The 21,047-nt window shown below is 43.7% G+C and overlaps 1 protein-coding gene and 1 non-coding gene across 10 annotated transcripts in view; both read right to left on the reverse strand.

Moving 5' to 3' along the window:
* Positions 1-1,707: 1,707 nt before the first annotated feature.
* Positions 1,708-21,047, reverse strand: part of DCUN1D2 (defective in cullin neddylation 1 domain containing 2) — a 34,857-nt gene continuing 15,517 nt past the window's right edge. For 5 of the 9 annotated variants that reach the window (XM_032246310.1, XM_032246314.1, XM_032246315.1 and 2 more), the window contains 4 exons: positions 15,127-15,257; positions 5,615-5,697; positions 3,700-3,796; positions 1,713-2,219 (listed from right to left, as the gene is read on the reverse strand). In XM_032246310.1, the coding sequence (XP_032102201.1) occupies positions 2,140-2,219; positions 3,700-3,796; positions 5,615-5,697; positions 15,127-15,257 (391 nt within the window). In that variant the 3' untranslated portion in view covers positions 1,713-2,139. Of the gene's footprint in view, positions 2,220-3,699; positions 3,797-5,613; positions 5,698-6,947; positions 7,097-15,126; positions 15,258-21,047 lie in introns of those variants that run through there. The other 4 variants (XR_004259243.1, XM_032246316.1, XM_032246312.1 and 1 more) reach the window with 4 other exon arrangements.
* LOC116528937 lies at positions 20,178-20,341 on the reverse strand. The gene has a single exon (XR_004259295.1). It is a non-coding gene; the product is annotated as a U1 spliceosomal RNA (small nuclear RNA).

Genomic DNA, 21,047 nt, shown 5'->3' on the forward strand with positions numbered 1-21,047 from the left:
CTAGCCGGGGCTGTTCTGTGCCTGCTGGTTGCTAGCCGGGGCTGTTCCTGCCTGTTGGTTGCTAGGCCGGGCTGTCCAGTCATCCCTGGACAAGGACCCAGATGCTGACACCTGTAGGCAGGCATCCCTGCAGCCAAGGAGAACTGAAAGGACACCACACCCAAGAGAAACCAATTTAATGCTTCTGTTCTCAGCATTTCACAACATGCAGGACTCAAATGTATACAACAGAAGAAAAAAACCCACAACTGTTTGAAAAGCTTTTGTCCAGTGATTAATATTTTGGTATCTATTGACAATCCCTTAGAACTTTAAATCTCAAAAACAAAAAAGCACTGCAGATCTCCATCATTTATACAGAATTATCTGAATTATATAAACTCTTCTGAACAGAACAATTACATGTCAAGAATCCAGGACGCCTAGAAGGTGCTTTTAATATTTTTGAGGTTTTTATAAAAGCCAGTGTTTTGTATTAAACAAATGCTCTCTGAGAATTGAAGCCTTCTAAAGGCAGACATGGCCCAGTTTCCTGTTAGAGATTTGGAAGCAGAGCGTCAGGAAGGCCTGTGACTTGTCCATCACTTGACCAGCCAGGGGCCAGCTGGGGCCAGGCAGATCTCCAGGCTGCAAGTCCCTTCCAGTCCTGTCCCTGCTGCCCTCTGTGATGATCTCTGCTGAGAAGTGTTGATAGTTTGTCCTGCAGCTGCTAGGCACACGAACCTCAGCCACCAGATGTTCCTGAAGCCAACCCAGCTGCACGTCTGGGCCATGCTCTGTCACTGCAGCTAGGTCGTCTGTGGCAGGTGACTCTTCTCTCTCCTGGGGAGCAGCTCCAGCTGGTCCGCATCCTGCACGGTGCTGCAGGGGGACAGCAAGGCACTAGGGTCTTGGCACATGTGAGGTAGGGTCAAAACGGTGATGTTCACAACTCAACACCAGCCCTCCATGCCACGGCGGCACTCACGGGTCCTCCTTCACCAGGCAGACACGAAAAGCAGATGATAACATGGCTCAAAGACAGGCTTTAGCTCACCAATCAGCTGAAGGTTTTGGGACTGGGTTTTTTCGGACAATGATGTAGATTTTAGCTTCCAAATGTGCACGGCTACACAAAGGTCTGGATGCTGGGTGCTATGGGCACCACAGGAGGGTGAAAAGAACCAACTCATTCGATTTGAAAATTTATCATTCATCACTCATACATATTTTTCATGGAAAAATGTCTTTAAATGTAATTAAAAGAATATTTTTTAAAACGTACTTTATGAAACTTCTCAGGCAGTTCAAGTAACATTATTGAATGAAGTAAAAGAGGCCCACTGACATATAAACTGTGAAACAAACTCTGCTGGAATCGTGCCACATGTGCTGTTGCTGTGCAAAGCTACATGGGGACTGAGAACCATGAAATGATTTTCGGATGAATGTCTAGAGAAAATGAAAACAAAAATAGAGCCGATAAATCTAGACATTCGATAATTCAAAAAATATAAATCTTGAATTCCTGGCACCAATTTTAAAAACCATTAGACTCTATGACAAGATCATCTTCTTTAGGACACATTCTCAACAGCTTTGATGTGTGTAAAACACAGCATCCTGCACAGGACACACGCCACGTCCCCAGTGTGGTGGCCGCGTCACTCAGGGGCTGAGCGCTACAGCATACTCTGCTGCTCCCACAGGACACACGCCGTGTCTCCAGTGTGGTGGCCACGTCACTCAGTGGCTGAGCGCTGCAGCATGCTCTGTGCTCCCACAGGACACACGCCGTGTCTCCAGTGTGGCAGCAGCGTCACTCAGTGGATGAGCGCTGCAACAAGCTCTGCGCTCCCACAGGTGGCACTACGGCTCTACCTTACCGTTTTGTGAATATTTAAAAATCATGCAGAAATCTCCTAACGCAACAGCTATGATGACAAATCTAAACATCCAAAGTAGCTGTGTCCTGAGGAACTTCCTGCGATGTCCACAAGGCAGCCGCTGCTGTCCTCCGGCAGAATGCGGTGACTCCTCTGGTTTCATGGCTGGTCAAGAATGACTTCTGGAATCAGTAACAATGCACCTAGGAACTGACCAAAATCTCCCGGCAGGATGCAAATCATTTCATAATCTTACTCCAGCTTAACTTGCTGCCTAGAAAGGGCTGCGCTTTCCACCTGTGACTACTGGCCGTGCATATTCTACAAAATCATCTATAAGAACGGGCCAAGCTCCTAAAGGAAAGCAAACAAACAGAAAACCTGTTAGAGCACAGCTTTTGTCTTCAAAGCATTGTGCCACATATCAATCCAACATTTACATTTAAAGAACGCAAATGATTTGAGACCCATACCGTTCATGTTTCACAGAATGAACCAGCCCAAGTTACCCAGTTCTTTTTTTTTTTTTTTTTTTTTTTGAGACAGAGTTTCGCTCTTGTTACCCAGGCTGGAGTGCAATGGCGCGATCTCGGCTCACTGCAACCTCCGCCTCCTGGGCTGAGGCAATTCTCCTGCCTCAACCTCCTGAGTAGCTAGGATTACAGGCACGTGCCACCATGCCCAGCTAATTTTTTTGTATTTTTAGTAGAGACGGGGTTTCACCATGTTGACCAGGATGGTCTCGATCTCTTGACCTCGTGATCCACCCGCCTCGGCCTCCCAAAGTGCTGGGATTACAGGCTTGAGCCACTTTCACCCTAGCAAGGCCAGGTCAGCAGCCCTGGCGTGTGCGTGCTATGTCCAGGGGCCCGTGGGCTCACAGTGGCCCCGTGTCCTCGGTGAGTGCTCTGCGAAGTCACATCAGTGGCTCAGGAAGGGAGCTAAATGGACCCACATGGAGCAGGAGAGCAGGAGGCACGTTCCTCCAGTCATCGGCATTCTTGGCAGCGGGGGGTTGCTGCCTCCTGCCCATCTTCCCAAGTAGGACCCTCCCTGCCTCTCCCCACCGGCAGCCGAGTGCCCTGTGAACTCCTGCACTGAGGCCTGGAAGGCTCTTGGAAGCTGCGCTTCTGTCGATATTCAACGATCCCTTCTTTCATTTGACAAGCATTTACTGGGTGCTTCTGATCTAGGGATGGTGCTAATTGTAGAGGACACAAAGAGAAATATAAGCTAAAACAGGCAGACAGACACGTAAACCACCTGTCACAAGGCACCGTGCCAGTACTGAAAACAGATCACTGCCTGCCAAGGGGGCAGTGAGGAGGCAAGTGGGTGGCGCCTAGATGGGAGGCCTTCCACTCAGAGACCATCCCTTCCCCAACACGGCAGTGTGCCCAGCACACAGCAGGCTCCAAAGGCCGTCTGATGCAGCGTCCTAAACACAGAGGCAGACGAGTATGTAGATATATTTACGCAAGTGGACGGGAGTTGGAATCTCCAAGTAAACCTACGTAGCGCAGTGCAGAACTGACCTAAGGCATCGTGTGGGACTGAGAATTTGGGAGTGGTGGTTTCCAAATACCTAACTCCATGGCTCTACCGTGGGGGTCACATTCAATTTTGAAATGCTTTGGCTTAGAGGACTTCTTGATTTAAACTAAATATAAAGTCCTATCCTTCTTTTGTATGATTTACAGAAAATAATAACGGAGGGGATAGTATTATCACCACCCCCATCTCAGTGATGGGGTCACCACTCTAGAGGCAGGAAAAGTTAACGTTCTCAGGTGTAAGCATTTTGGTGAATCATCTGAAGCACAATTTCCAGTACCTTCTTCATCGTAGTTAGACATATCATCTGCAATCATGTTTCCAAAGTCCAGCAGGAGATTCCAGGTGTCCCTTGGAATTGATCTTTTGTGATGTTCCTAACATATAAGAGTAAAAAACAAAAAAACCCACCGGATTTAAGATATAGAGCTTAACTCTCTTATATTCTAGTGGCCTAGTGTCTTCAATTAATGAGTGATGTTCAGTTAATAATCTTCATTAATTTGATCAGGAATAAGTACAATTAATAAAATTTTTAGAAGTTAAAAGTAATAGCGTTCTGTATAAATGTTAAGTGCTACAACAATGCCAAGGTCCAAATAAAGAAAGCAGACTTATTAAAAAAAATTTTAAATATTACAATTATAAACTCCTGTTTCTGTTAATTTTAATCTTGCTACCTGTCCATTAGCTACATCTAAATATATATATTCATGAACAGCTCATAAACTTGTCTCACCTTTTTTTTTTTTTTTTTTTGAGACAGAGTTTCGCTCTTGTTACCCAGGCTGGAGTGCAATGGCGCAATATCGGCTCACCGCAACCTCCGCCTCCTGGGTTCAGGCAATTCTTCTGCCTCAGCCTCCCAAGTAGCTGGGATTACAGGCATGCGCCACCATGCCCAGCTAATTTTTTGTATTTTTAGTAGAGACGGGGTTTCACCATGTTGACCAGGATGGTCTCGATCTCTTGACCTTGTGATCCACCCGCCTCGGCCTCCCAAAGTGCTGGGATTACAGGCGTGAGCCACCGCGCCCGGCCCCTGTCTTACCTTTTAAAACATTAATGCTACCAAATTAAATGTAGTTTTCTGCAACTTGTTTTCTCCCATTCAGCATTATGTTTGAAATATATCCAGACTGTGTGTGTAAATCTGCGTTTGTTTGCATGGCTCTGAAGCTGTGCTCCATTGCACCGATGTTCTGATTTTTAGGTCTACTCTTTTATGGATGGTCACTGGCTTTTCCAGTGTCCTGCCATTACAATGACCCTGTGAGCACCTTCATTCCCATCTCTGCACACAAGAGCGTGAGGTTCTCTGGGAAACATCTATGATTTAGGTTTGACCTCAGGTAAGTTGTAAGGGGGCTGCAGGGACAGCATTACAGACCTCTGGATGTTTCGAGAGATGCAATGCAGCACATGATGTAATGAAACACAGCTGCAAAGATGCCTCCCTGTGGCAAACCCGCAGACTGAGTGACATCACTTCCACACAGAGCTGCACCCTCCACCTGCCATGCTCTCTGGCTGCCAGTCTCAGATGAGGAAACAGAGTCATGTTGAAGTGACCTGCCCAAGGCCACAGGACTCGTAAGTGGCAAAGTCCATGCCACCCGGTGTCAGCTGAATCTAGGCAGTGCGGATCATGGCCCAGCCATGGGTGGGGCGGTGGAGGGCCACTTCTTTCACTTTCATGGACAGAACGGCAAGAGGTCTGGGCATCTCTGCCATCACTGGGCCTGAGCCACTCACTTCCAACAACCCAAAGCTGCACCTGCTGCCAGCAAGACGGGTTGGTATGACGCAGCCCTACCCCATGCCACAAAGTGTCTGTCTGGAGGCCCACGAAGGCTTCCTTTCCTCCTGAGCATGGTAAGACACACTTAGAAATGGCCCCGGACCATGGACACAGGATTGGCTGGGCACCAAACCAATCTACAGAAGTGTGGTACTGGCACCCTGTCGAGGATTCAGTTCTCAGTGAAGACAGAATTACCGTCCGGGTCCTCGGAGGAGACAACACGGGGCTGCTGGGGTGGCAGAGTCTCCAGGACCAAGAGGACCTGCGATCTCTGTGTGAGATGCTCGTCTGCTGACCACCACCTCCATGCATGTGGGATGATGACATGCAGCCTCACACCTACCGCCTCCCTCCACAGTGGGCACAGAGCGAGATGCAGGAGGACACTCACCAGTAAGAATGTGTTCCAGAGATCTAAAAACTTAAACCTTCCAGATAACACTAATTTCCAATATGCAACAGCCATTTCTAAGTCTGGCAAAAAGAGAGAAAGAGCGGTTAGTAAATATCACTGCCTTTTTCTACTGCACAAAAAACCACCACTTTTTAGCACATCAATATTTACTTAATCAATAAAATGTGGCAATCTCACCCAAGAGTCATGAGTCTTAATCTCTACCGAAGTGCTCCTGAGGACCATATGTAGTCTAATTTTATAAATCTGGGAAAACGTCTTTAGAAAGGATTTGTATACTAAGTTACTTGGATATGCACATAATTTCCCCCTAATTAATCAATTATGGAGACTCGCATTTCCATAAATATTGGGTGTTCTTTAAACCTGACCTGATATGGATACTATTAATGCATATCATTTGTTTTTAAAAATAGGCCACTGGCCTGAGTGTTGAACACCAAAGGGCCAGTTCAGAAAGGAAGGGACACACTGTTCTCCAAATAGACCTGCCTTGTCACTGCTTGAGCTGAGACAGACTCTGTTTCACAAGTAATTATAGACCCTGCAGAGTCAAGACCATGGGCACCGGCAGGGAAAGCATTCTCACTGACACAGGGACATCTACACATCTACATGGTATGTCATGCAAAGCTGAGGCCCTCACTTTCCCCCATGGGGAGGCAGTGATTATTTCATGACTTCTATACAAATCTCTGCTACTGAAGATGTCTAATAGAATATGAATGGTGAGTTTCAGGGCTGTCTCCAATCCACAGTTTGTGAAATACTGATTTATTCTCTGCTCACCAGAAGCTCGATAACGATTTCTTTATATATGCTTGACACAGCAAGTACATAAAATAACCTTCTTTATGTACTATGTACATTTTTAAAGTAACCTCCTTTATTCATGTTGAATAGTGTTCACCACTTTTAGGCATAAACAAACAGTTATATTTATGTAAAATAAGCTAATGTGAAAAGCAAATTAATAAATATGTTAGGTAATATATTAGTTTAAATGCAAAATACATAACTAAACACTTTTCAAAAGATTTTTTTCTAAATCTCGCTTGATCCCACTTACACAGAAATTATTAAAGTTGGAGCTCTAGCAAGATGACCAGGGTTGATCATTATTAAAATGGGATAAGCAAGAGGTGTCTGAGTAGCAACCAACTCTAAATAAAATGCCTCCATACTCCCTGTGCAAAGGCTTCATTGCCACCTTTCTCAGTTCTGAATACCCTGGAGTCTTAATCAAAAAGAAAGACAGAGTCAGAAAGTTCCAAGTAACTGAGACACGGAACAGCTCTCTAGACCTTACCGATGGGACCCGCAGTAAAATGCTAAGATGATTAGTCTTGTCCTGCTTATAAGTCTACATCCTTATCATTTAGGAAGGACATTAATTGAAATCTATATTCAACTCATCTTAATGATGTAAAGCTCTCACATTGAGAAATGGAGGTGAACCTGGGGAGGAAAAAAAGATAAAGTTTTATGGCATATATTTAATCTAGTTACTTTGGGTTAGTTTTGGTCCTAAAAACTTTTCTTACAAAGGACCTGGTTTGTATGTTTGTCAATCACATTATCAAAAGTATATATATGATTTTTCAAAATTTATTATTATTTATATAAAAATGTCTAATATTGCCCTCATGGACTTAGCCATTTGCAAAACATTTAACAACAACAACAAAAACAACAACTCAGAAAGGCAGAACTTGAAAGTGGAAATTAAGACCAATAGCTACTCTGGTGGCTACATCTTTATAGCTGCTATTTTCTTTCAAAGAACCTTTAAAAAGTGTCATCTCCTAAGTGAAAACATGTTAGAAGACAGCATTACTGTTAAAAATTCATGCTTGTGATGCTCCACTCAGGATTAGACAATGAAGAGGTATCCTCTGTCAAAAAAAGACCTTAGGGCAGACATAAAAATTAGCTAGCTATCATGAAATCTTACTTCCTCAAACATCAAGATGCTCAAAGCTGGCCGGGCACAGTGGCTCACACCTGTAATCACAGCACTTTAGGAGGCGGAGGCAGAAGGATCACTTCAGGTCAAGAGTTTGGATCTAGCCTGGGCTAGTAAGACCCTCACCTCTCAAAAACAAAAAACAACAAAAAAAACTACACACACACACACACACACACACGATTCCCAAAGCCAACTAATTCCAGACTCTAGCCAACATGAAGCTATATTGTTTCTTACATTAAAACAGAGCCAAGTAACTTTATTCTCTGTATTAGGTTAATCATTAGTTAAGTAATGAGTAAAGCATAATCTTACATAAAAACAATAAATACAGTACACACGATCTTCACACACACACAGGTACCCACATGGAGACAGACAGACACACAAATATAGAGACACGGACACAAAGACACACACACACACATATGCACACAGATGCACACACACAGAGACACAGAGATACCGCTATACACACAGAGACAGACACACACACACACACACACACATACACACAGTGAAGGAAATAAAGAGTAAATCTGTGTCTTTTGACTCCATGTTTCCACCGCAGTCCATGCTTTTTCTAGGAACAGTTAAACACTTGTCTCAACCTCTTCAATTTTACTTAGACAAGACAGATGTGTAATAACATGCTATACTTTGGAAAACTGACTGCTCTATTTTTGGGTTATAGTCATAAAATTATTCTTGCTTTCTGTTTTTAAAAGCCCTCAAAAAACTTTTCTAAAAATAGTGTGTAATCTATTTGAAGTGTTCATACAATCTAATCATTTTCCCAAGGAGGCTACTGTTTTCCTTAATAAAATTTCATATTCTCTCAGCTACTCTCATGAAGCAAAGAAACAAAACCGTTAATGCTTCCTACCCTATAGTGAATGATTCTGATAAACATTTCATTTAAGTGTCTACAAGAGTAAACAGGTCCTTGTTCTCAGTGAGGAAATCAAGGATAAACTATAAATCTGTTGCAACTTTCAATGCTCTCAATGGCCTGTTCTGCCACTGAAAGCCCTGATGGTTAAGGAAATTTATAAAATGCAGGCTGAACGCGATAGGTCCCGAATCTCAAGAATGTTTCAAAACACTCTCTATCCATATACTAATCTTTGTTGAAAATATGTGCAGAAAGAAAATAAATTTTGCTACTTTGAACTGAGCAATTAATTTAGACTCTAATTTATAACCTCCTGGAAATGACCACAAAATGAAGCGGTGGTGCCCAAATTCCTGAATTCTGTCAGGAATTTTGACAGATTCCGCTGGGCAGCCCTTCTCCCTGTCATGGCCTCCCATGGGGCGGCCGGCCTTTGCTGTGGGGAGCACGGCAGCCTCTGCACAAGCAGTGCTTCTGCCGGAGCCACCCGGGCTGTGAGGAAGCCCACCAGGGGCAGCTGGGGCAGGTGGGAGGCCATGACGGGGAGAAGGGTTGCCCAGCGGAATCTGACCGAATTCCTGACCCAAAGGATCATAAGCTGTCAAAACGACTGTCATCTGAAGCTACTGTGTTTTGAGGTAGTTTGCCATGCAGTCATTACTAACTCAGACGGAGAGCCTGTCTAAAGCCCAAGGGCCTGCATTTCCAGCAAGCTCTGCAGTGATGCAGAGGCTGCTGGCTTTGCCAAGGTCCTAGAAAAGCTCCGTAATACTTTTCCATATGTGTCAAGATAACATGGCATTACAAGATAAAAATTCTTAAAGATAATACCTACACATGACAGTCAGATAAAATGCTAAGCTTTCTAACATTTTCCCATTTCAACATTTAAATGAAGGATCCCCTGGACTGCAGAGTATCAATAAATATAAATGATTATCTCTAATAGAAGCTCAATTATCCTAAGACTATGCTGAAGATATTAAAATAACAGTTCAAAATAGTCAGGAAAAGAGTTTTATTATTTGCTGAAGTTTCAAAGTATCCTTCCTGATAACCATTTAACAATAAAAAATAATTGCTATTTTAAAATTTGAATCAGACAAATTCTCACTTTGGAAAGGAAGCTGGATAGGCCTCTGAGAATTAAACTGCTCAAAAGCACAGCATGACCAGACTTTCCTGGAAAAATCATGATAGTTACACCGAGACCTGAATTGGCCAAATTTTAGAAAGGTGTGAGAAGCAGTATTTCTTGTTTGGGTGACTATTGCCAGAGAAAAATGGGGGCAGGGGATCAGCAAATAGAGAGAACGAAAAAAAAAAAACCAACAACCTGCATGAGATGGAAGAACACGTACAGCAGAAACCAGCACCTGTCAGGAGCCCACGGCCCTGTCCTCACAAGCGACAGAGCCCAAGAACGCTGAGGAAGCTCAGTCCACATCTTCCTCTGCACCATTATTCTCTTGTCTTTTTGCCCTTTTTTTTCCCCTGTCGCCCCCAGGCTGGAGTGCAGTGGTTCAATCTCAGCTCACTGCAGCCTCCACCTCCCAGGCTCAAGCAATCCTCTTGCCTCTGCCTCCTGTGCAGCAGGGACTACAGGTGTATACCACCACACCCGGCTAATTTTTGTATTGTATTTTTAGATGGAGTCTTGCTCTGTTGCCCAGGCTGGAGTGCAGTGATGTGACCTCAGCTCACTGCAACCTCTGCTTCCCAGATTCAAGCAATTCTTGTGCCTCAGCCTCTTGAGGAGCTGAGACTACAGGTATGTACCACCACACCCAGCTAAGTTTTTGCATTTTTAGTACAGATGGAGTTTTGCCATGTTGCCCAGGCCGGTCTCGAACTTCTGACCTCAAGCAATCTGCCTGCTTCAGCCTCCCAAAGTGCTAGGACTACAGGCGTGAGCCACCGCACCCAGCCTCCTTGTAAGTTTCTAGAAAAGACTGGTAATGGTTTCTTGAGAATACTGATGATAGTTACTGAGTAATCAGGGTCTCAACTAAAATGAGCTTTAACTTTAATTTTTGCCTCAGCCTCTTAGAAAGAAATAGAGTGGAATAGAGAAGATAAAAAATAAGAGTTTTATCGTAGAAAACCAAATGTTTTCATTTGTTAAAAGTAGGCTGAACCTGACATCTGGTATGTAGCTCATAAACCAAGAGTTATTTTACAAACAGAGTTATAAACAGAGTAGATGCAGAAATACTTTTCAGTGCAGACTCTTCCCTTCTCTTAACGTGCTGGTAAGACATTTCTCCATTCAGAGGTAAAAGAATAATCTTTAGTGCCTTTAGAATAAACATTGAAAAAATATACCCAAAACTCTTCTCCTAACTTAACCAGTCATAAATGAGTGAAAAGGAAGGACTGTGGTACTCAGGAATAAAATGACTCTGGGAGCAGAATAGGCTGGTCGGGAAAGGAACAATGGAGACCGAAAAGGGAGAAAAGCTGAGGAGAGGAGAGGAGCAGTGCCAGACAGTCGTAGCGACAGCAAAGCCAACATTTCTGTATACTACATGCGTGCACAGCGCGCACGCACACCCACACCCACACACACACACACACACACCCACCCAAGAGGGAGCACCATGAAGTCGAAAAGCTGCCCCGAACCATCTTCCTTGTGAAGATCTTGTAGGAAAACTAATTTCACATAAAAATGAGCCCTGAGATCAAATCCCATACAATGCTATTTTAAGAAAAAAGATACTACATGGTGGCTCACACCTGTAGTTCCAGCACTTCAGGAGGCCGAGGAGGGTGGATCACAAGGTCAGGAGTTTGAGACCAGCCTGGCCAGCATGGTGAAACCCCGTTTCTACTAAAAACACAAAAAATTAGCCAGGCGTGGTGGCACGCGCCTGTAGTCCCAGCTACTCAGGAGACTGAGGAAAGATAATTGCTTGAACTCAGGAGGCAGAGGTTGTAGTGAGCCGAGATCCAGCCATTGCACTCTAGCCTGGGCAACAGAGCAAGACTCCATCTCAAAAAACAAAACAAAACAAAACAAAAAAGATACTACAAACAGAATTTCATGCCTAGAAAACGAACATGTGTCAGGAAACACACCGACAGAACAGACTCAAAGTGCGATCTTCAGCCAGGCACGGCAGCTCACGCCTGTAATCCCAGCACTGTGGGAGCCTCAGGTGGGAGGGCTGTGTTAGGCCAGCAGTTTGATACTAGCCTGGGCAACACAGTAAAACTCCATCTCTCCAAAAAAAACTTTAAAACTTAACCAGGTACAATGCATGTGCCGACGGTCCCAGTTACTTGGGAGGCTGAGGTGGGAGGATGACTGCAACCCAGGAGCCTGAGGCTGTAGTCATGATCACACCTCTGCACTTCGGCCTGGGCAAGAGAGCGAGAACCTCACTCTAAAACAAAATGTTAAGCCAGGTATGCTGGCCCATGCCTGTAATCCCAACACTTTGGGAGGCTGAGGTGGGAGGATCATTTATGCTCAAGAGTTCGAGTCTGCAGTGAGCTATGATTGCACCACTCCACTCCAGCCTGGGAAAGAGAGCAAGACCTTGTCTCAAAATAAATAAAAAAAAATTTTTTTAAGTGTGACCATTGACTTCAAAATAGGTTAAAGGACATTAAGAAATGAAACAAAACATGAAAGACCACAAATGAGAATTAGGAAAGCTTAGAAATGAGGAAATGACACTCAAGAATTAGAAACAAAGGTAAAACATTCTGGAAATTACTGAACTAGAAGGCACATGAGGGAGATAAAGCCAGCCACACTCTGCATTAACGTCTCAGCCAACGACAGGCTGCATATGTGACAGCGGTCCCACAGGACTGCAGAAGTGCATTCCCGCTGCACCTTTTCTATGCTTCGGTGTGTTTGGACACACAAAGCCTCACCATGGTGTCACGGTTGCCTACCACACTCAGTACAGTCACATGCTATCCAGGTTTGTATCCCAGAAGCCATGGGCTGTGCCATCCGCTAGGCATGCAACAGGCTACGCCACCCAGGTCTGCAAATGTGCACCCTGTGATGTCACACAAGGATGAGACTGCCTAATGCTGCACTTCTCAGATCCCATCGCTGTCATCATGTGACACATGACTGAAATGACTTCAGAGGAGGAGATGGTGAAAAAGGAAGATCATTTTTACAATAAAAAAAAAAAGAAGTACAGATAAAAAGGACCAAGAGAAAGTGACCTGCATTGCTGAAGACCTAACTCCCCAGAGGACCCAGCTCCACAGGGGACTCAACTCCAATTATGTGGGTAATAATAGTTCCCATGGAGACTAAAACCAAATACAAGGAAACGCTTAGCGCTATAATTCAAGAACATTTTCCCTGAAATTATAAAAAGATTAGAAAGTACTTACTGAAAACACTCAGCATCACATATGAGAACACTGACCACGGATGACCCACCACACCCAGACAAATTCTAGCAAAATTACTGGGCTCTAAAACAAAAGAAAAAAATGGGCTTTGTTTGGGAATCCAGGCAAAACAGTAACTTCTAAGGCCAGGAAGACTGGCTTACCATCAGTCTGACAGTAACAATCCATGCCAGAAGAAAGTGGAGTGACACACTTCAGACATTCAAACAACGGAAGCCCGGGAGACGAGCAGGGGCTACTAGGGAACACAGAGCCAGGACCAAACAAGTGACAGGGGAGGCCCGGCTGTGTACCTGGAAAGCAGAGGCAAGGCCTGACTATTTTTTTAAATGGGGGGAGAACGTATGACCACCCTGCTTTCCTTTTTCACTACTCAGAGTAATTATACTGGTGGAGATGGCATTTGTTCCATCACTCCGAGCCTGTGCTGTATGTGACTGGGACTGGGCTAACATGTCACAGTGGACGTTCTAATGCTGTCATCACCTGCACCCTTGAGAACCAGGGTAGAAGGGACACACGGCTGTAATACAGACAAGCTCAAGTAGGAAAAATAATCTGTAGTCCTGAGTGTGGATTAGAAGCAACCACATGAACAAAGATTTAAAAAATAAAAAGCCCCCACGAGAGCCTCTGCTTACTAAAGAAGCCTAGAAACGACGACTCTGTGAATGAGCACCAGCGGCGACTCCGTCATGGCCTGAAGCCAGTTTCCACTAAAAGAAATCAGGGCTTCTTGGGTGAAAAGCGAGTCCAGGTCTGGGGCAGAAGGTGGCTGGACGAGCCCAGGACAGCCTGTCACGCAGACAGGAAGGAAGCGGTCACCACCATAGAGCACACCAACAGCACTCCATGATCTCACAAGGACATGAACAAACTGACCATCAGTGGAAGGAGGCAGGGAATGCACTCACCTCCTGAGGTCACCCTGCCTTTCTGGTGGCCGGCACCTCTGGCACCCAACACCAGGAGACGGAAAGACTTCCTTCCGTGATCATCCCAGCTCACAAACAGAAAGGACAGGACAGGCTCTCAACACATCGCAGCCCTGAGCAAGGTTGGGGTCTCGGCCCTGGGCCGCAGCTGCTGGTGTCCCTAGGTGCTAGACACAGCAGGCTCCCGAGCCAAGATGTAGCAGGTACCACTACTGTTGTCCAAGAGGCAAAGTGAGAGCCCAACAGGCCCCACGCGCCTCACACAGCAGGTACTGTAGTAACTACAGCACGGGGCCAAGATGCGTGTCAGCACCTGGTATCTCTCACCAGCCCTGTGTCTCTGCCCCTGTGCCTCTGTCCTGCTGCTGCCCCATGCTTCTGTCCCCTGTGCCTCTGTCCCACCATCCCCCATGTCCCTGTCCCTGTTCCCCTCACCTGTGTTCCCTGTCCTTCTGGCCATGTCTGTTCCTCTGTGTGACTGCCCTCTCAGGTGATCACTGCACACCACCCAGTGCCCAACCCAGCTCCACGTCCACCTTCACTGCAGTCCCTGAATCCCTGCTGCAGGGTTAGGAAGTGACAGCTAAGGTGAATGCAGACTCCTCAAGTAAAAAAAAATATTTATTATGGTCCACACGAATGGTCCATAAAATGGACTACAGTATTTTAAAATAAAACGCAAAAGTAGGCTGAATTGTTGGTATGCGGGCTGGGTCTACGTGCCATAGAGAGAGCAATATGAGCTGACACAGGATATTTATAATTTTAAATGTTTACATTTAAAACTAAGTGTGTGAACCCAGATGTTGAGAGACACTATCAACCGAGATTTTCAGGCACATGGTATTATAAACTCATCTACCTACGTGCAGGGCAAAGTGTGGAGAGGAAAAGAAACCAGAAGGGGGTGGTGATGCTACAGCTGGGCCACGCATGGTGGCTCATGCCTGCCACGCCTGAGCTCAGGAGTTCGAGACCAGCATAGGCAGCAGAGCAAGACCTTGTCGTTACTAAAAACTAAAAAACAAAAATGAAAGCAGCCAGCCAGATGTGGTGGTGGACGCCTGTAGTCCCAGCTACTTGGAAGGCTGAGATGGGAGGATTGCTTGAGCCCAGGAGATTGAGGCTGCTGTGACTGTGCCACTGCTTTCCAGCCTAGGTGACAGAGTGAGACCCTACCTCAAAAAAATCAAACCAAAACCCAAAATCATTACAGAAGGCTATACAGAAATCATGTGCTCAAGTCCACTGATAATCTCATTGTGATCTAGCATTTTACGTATTTGGATTTCATACTCACCTAAACCCTTCTGCCCCGGGTTCTTAGCGAAGGTAAAGGTAAACTGATAAAAATCTTTAAATTTGGCCGTATCTTTCAGCTCCTGCTCCAGTCTTGGCAGAAGAGCCTTTAGCTTCTCCGTGCTGTCACACCTGCGATGAAGACAGTGGTTTGTGTCTTGCGGCGGACATGCCTCCCCAGTGGACTCTCCCCTTCTCCAGTGAGCAGGAACTGTGGCCAGGCATGTGGCTCCAGCCAGAGACCATATTCCCCACCTTCCCTTCCCAGGCGTGGCCTGAGGGCTGTTTTAAGTGATGAAGTAAGAGAAGGTTAAGGGCGGCAATGTCTCCCTTGCTAAAGGAATTCAAAATGCTCTAAGACAGATACTGGTGGCGGCCGCTCACTCTGGAAATATACTAAAACCACTTGAGTTGTAGACTTTAAATGAGAGAAAATACGGTATGTGAATTAATCTCAGTAAAATTATTAAAAGAAAAACCCAAAACCAACATCTTTTGCCCTCTTCTTGAGAACTGGGACAAGGGCGTGGTCTAACACTGTAGCTGTGACCATGGAGAGAGGCCCCTGCCCTGCAATGACAAGATGGCAGAGGACGAGGGAATAGAAGGATGGAAAGATCCCATTTCTCAGTGACTTGCACAATGGAGTCATCCTGCCAGCCTGGGCCACTGCTATCTCTGTCCGGTCACACAAGCGAAAAATAAACTCATATAAACCTTAAGCTACTTTATTTAGGTATCTCTTCATTACAGCAGGTTAGATTTAAAATATCCAGGTATTGTAAAACACAGCTCTATATTGTTTTAAAATTGGATTTTCCATCAAAAAGTCAACAACCTTTAAAAACAGTCAACAGCCTTTAAGGCAGAAAACAATAGTAAAACAAAGTCTCTTTTTAATTTTGACTGCACAGCAAAGAGGAGACTAAAAGCAACCCTTATCCACTTACCCTAGTAGAGCAGAGGTAAGGAAAGAACATTGGGAGAGGGCTGTAGAGCAGCTAGAAAAGTCCACAAAGACATCCACAGAGAAGCACAACTGTAAGGCTCAGCCAGTCCTGCGCTGCACAGTGACGTTCTGGTCAGCAGCGTGTATGTGACAGCGGTCCCATAAAGTTATAATGGGACTTAGAGATTCCTGCCACGCCAGGGTGTCAGAGCCATTGCAATGTCTAGCCCAACGCATTACCATTTCTACCTTTAGGTGTGCTGAGATACACAAAGACTTAGCATTGTGTCACAGCTGCCTACAGTGTGGAGGAGAGTTCACAGCCTAGGAGCACAGGCTGTACCACAGGTGTGTAGTGTGCTGTACCTCAGTTTGTGTAGGTTCACTCTGATGTGTGCACAATGAAACTTCCTAATGATGCACTTCTCAGAACGTGTCCCCATCTCTAAGAGACATGTGACTGCACCACACGTGCATGTGAGCATAGTCACCATCCACGTCAAGGGTAGCGGCTGGGGCCAGGTGCAGCGGCTCATTCCTGAAATCCCAGTTCTTTCAGAGGTGGAGGAGGGAAGATCGCTTGAAGCCAGGAATTTGAGACCAGTCTGGGCAACACAGACAGACCCAGTCTCCACAAAAAATAAACACTAACCAGGCATGGTGGCATGTGCCTAAAGTCCCAGCAACCAACCCACAGTACCCCAGTTGGCACAACAGAGTATGACCCTCTTAAAAAAAACTGGAGATGGCAGCCGAGGGCTCTCTCCCATTTCAGCCTCCTCTTCCCTCCAGGGAGGCAAAGATCACACTTCTGGGTCAGGCCCTCTGTGCCCCCCCCCACCTAACGGAGCAGTCCACCATGCCTCTGGTTGGCTGTAAACAGGAACTCACAGTGTGCACCACCTCACGTCTGGCTGTTTCTGCCTTTGGGATGTCTGAGAGGTTCGTTCCTGTGGGTATTCACACCTCCAGCTGCTCATTTCCTTTGCCATACAGAATTCTTGTTACATCCATATTTTATGATTCATAAATGCTACTGTTGGTAAACACTGTTTCTAGTTTCCTGGTTTGGAGTAAGGGTGTCAACATTTCTGTACCCATAACTCAGCATACCTGTGAATGCACATCGGGCACACATTCCAGAGTGGACGGCTGGGTCACAGAGTCTGTGCAACTTCCATTTAGTAACTGATGTCACACAGTACACTAGAGCTCCCGCTGCACGCATTTTCACTAACATTTGCTATTGTGTCTTAGCTTAGCATTCTAGAGGGTGGCTTGTTACGAGGTTCTATTTCACATGGTTTTCTTCTGCATCTCCCCTGTGAATGAGATGAAGCACCTTATACTTTCGCTGGGCCTTGTGCATCCTCTTTTGTGAGGTACTTGTCAAATCTTTTGCTTGTTTTTCAACGTCTTTTTCTTATTGTTTTATAGGAATTCTTTATATATTAAAGATACAAGCCTTTGTCAGCTATTTCTGAAGAACTCTCACACAGAACATGGATTGCCTTTCTATGACCCTTAAGATGTTTCTTAACCAGAAGTTCTTATTTTTAGTATAATACACTGTGCCAGCATTTTTTACAGTGATTTATTTTTGTTGATGTTTTAAAAATTATCTTATTGGATAGTCATAAAGATATTTTCCTGTTATTTTCTAGAGACTTTTTGCTTTTACCTTTCATACTGAGATCTACAATCTATCTGAAACTGATTTTTACATACGGTATGTGGTAGAAATCAGGATTTTTTTTTCCCCAAAATACTAATTCTCCCAGTATCATTTATTGAAAAAATGTCTTTCTCCACTTAAGGCTAGCTCTATCATAAACCAGACGTCCCTACCATTCATGGACTTCTTTCTGAACCGTCCATTCTGCTACACTGGTCACTGGTCTGTTTATCTGATCTGGCACCTGATGCCATGTAGTCTTAATTATTGTAACTTTAAAACTTCTAATTATCTGGTAGAGCAAATCTTCCCATCTTGTTCTTTTTCTTCAAGAACTGCTTTTTGACTGCGCATTTTCATATAAATTTTAAATCAGCTTGTCAAATTACACATACATAAATCCACTATCTTTTGGATTTTTAAATTGAGATAACATTCAGTATAAAAACCTAAGGATAGGCCAGGAGTGGTGGCTCACGCCTGTAATCCCAGCACTTTGGGAGACCAGAGTGGGTAAATCATGAGGTTGAGAGATCAAGACCATCCTGGCCAACATGGAAACCCTCTCTACTAAAACTACAAAAATTAGCTGGGCATGGTGGCGCATGCCTGTAGTCCCAACTACTCAGAAGGCCCAGGCAGGAGAATCACTTGAACCTGGGAGGCAGAGGTTGCAGTGAGCCGAGATTGTTCCACTGCACTCCACGCCAGCCTGGCGACAGAGCGAGGCTCAGTCTAAAAAAAAAAAACCTAAGGATAAAATAATGTGTTCCAACCTATCAACGAAGTATATTTCTCCATTTATTCAAGTCTTCTTTCCTGTCTCTTGATGAGTTATTTTTTTCTCTATGGGAGTATCACACATCTTTAATCCGATTTATTCTAGGCATTTTGTATTTTTGAAGATACTAAAAATGACATATATTTTAAAATTTACCGTTTTGCTGACTGTTGCACTTGGCGTCCTGAAATATAACAGGTCTTTATTTGTAGAACTTGGATCCTGCGGTTTGGCTAACATCACTATTGATCCTAATATTTTATCCACAGATTGGACTAGCTATGATTTCCTGTTTAATACTGAAAAGAAATAGTCATTCAGGTTTTTTCCCTGTCTCAAAGGGAAAGTGGCTTACAATTCCAGTAAGTATGTTTGCCATAGGAATTTTTTTCTTTTTGGTCAGATTAAGAACTGCCCCTTTTATTCTTAGTTTCCTGTTTTGTTTTGTTTTTTAAATGAAGAAATGCTGAATTTGATCAAACCCATCTTACGATCCTTTTTTTTCTGTTGTTAACATGGTAAATTAATTACACTGATTGACTTTGGAACATTAAGTAGATCTTGCATTCCTGTATATAACCAACTTTGTCTTGATGTATCATCCTGGGCTTATCATCCTGGGTTTTTTGCTACTGACTAGTCAGTTTTCTGATACTGGGTTTAGGATTTTTGCATCTTACGATCATTTTATGTATCTTCTGATCCTTACAACTGAGAGTGGCCTATCATTTTCTATTCTCAAACGTTCTTCCTCGGTTTTGTCATGCAGTTTGTGCTGGCCTTAAAACAAATTGCAGAATCTTTCTTCCTTTACTATTTTCTGGAAGATGATGTTTAAAATTGGCGATTTTCCTTTCATTAGGAGTTTGGTAGGATATGCCAATTAAGCCAGCCCAAACAGGAGTTGTCTCTTTGAGGAAATTTTAAATTACAGGCTCAAATTCTTAACAGTTACAGAACTATTAAGATTTTCTATTTCTTCATGTGTCAGTTTTAGTAAGTTATATTTTTAAAAGACCTTATTTCACATAGGTTGTCAAATTTACTGGCATAAAGCTCTTCATAACAGATTTTTTTTTTTTTTAATGCTTCTGGCACCTACCTATCATCTTGTCCCCTTTTCATCTATGTATGCTACTTGTGATTTATCACATCTACAAGTCTTTTCAAATAACAAGCTTCTGCTTTACTGATCCTCCCTAATGACAACTTCTTTTCTATTTAATTATTATTCTTGCTAAATTAGTGATTCTTTAAAAACATTAATTCCTTCCTTCTATGTTTTTTTCTATTTCTTGAGACGGAAGGCTTTGCTCACTGATTTTCAGCCTTTCCTTCTTTCTAAAATATACATTTAATAAGCTGAATTCCATACATATACAGTATTTTCATCACTCAAGATCTTATTTTCTAATTTCCATTGTAACTTCTTTCTCATCCCAAGGGCTATATAGGATTGCAACATCCACACATATCCTACCTAGTTATATTTTTGTTATATTCCTAGTTTAACTGTACTGTGATCAGAAAACATACCCTGTATCATTACAAACCTCTGTGAATTGTTGCAATTTACTTAATAGCCCAGTTTATTATCAATTTTTATTAATGTTCTGTGTCTTTCATAAAGTTTTTTTTTTTAAACACCAGGACAGAACATGAACGTAGTCCCCCACTACCATAAATTATGCAGTCCAGTTTCCCACATTTGGGAAAATCACAGATGTCAGCACATCTGCAGTACGATGGATAAGCCTAGCCCTGGGAAAACCACCTTCATGGTCATGGGATCTCTCCTGACAGGTTGTTCTGTGTTTTCTTTTGAAAGGCATACATATTCTCGAACATCAAAGGCAACGGTCTAAATATTCTCCTAGGCCATCTGTTGTGCTGTCCAAATGTTCTATTTACTCATTAATTTTTCATCTACTCATTGTATCAGTTACTAAGATGTGTGTGAAAATTTCCCACTTTGATCATGGATTTGTATCTTTCTTTGTAGTTGCTTATTTTTGCTTTCAATACTTTGAGACTATTCAATAAATACATAAAAACATAAGTGCAACTGCCTTCCTGGTGAGATAAACCCTTTATTATTATGAAATTATTGGTGGGTTGCTGTATGCCTCAAATCTGTTTTATCTGTTTTATGCCTCAAATCTATTTTAAACAATATGGACAGTTGATATCTAAAAATCCATCTGGGTCAGGCATGGTAGCTCCCGCCTGTAATCCAAGCATTTTGGGAGGCTGAGGTGGGTGGATCACCTGAGGTCAGGAGTTTGAGACTGGCCTGGCCAACATGGTGAAACGCTATCATTACTAAAAATACAAAAAACAGCCACATGTGGTGGTGGGCACCTGTAATCATAGTTACTCTGGAGGCTGAAGCAGGAGAATTTGTTGAACCCAGGAGGTGGAGGTTGCAGTGAGCTAAGACTGTGCCATTGCACTCCAGCCTGGGCGACAAGAGTGAAACTTCATCTCAAAAAACAAAACCAAAATTAGACAGTGTGG

The sequence above is a fragment of the Sapajus apella genome, unplaced genomic scaffold (genome assembly GCF_009761245.1).
Source record: "Sapajus apella isolate SASKATOON/1434 unplaced genomic scaffold, GSC_monkey_1.0 scaffold60, whole genome shotgun sequence".
In the NCBI taxonomy this organism is placed as follows: domain Eukaryota; kingdom Metazoa; phylum Chordata; class Mammalia; order Primates; family Cebidae; genus Sapajus; species Sapajus apella.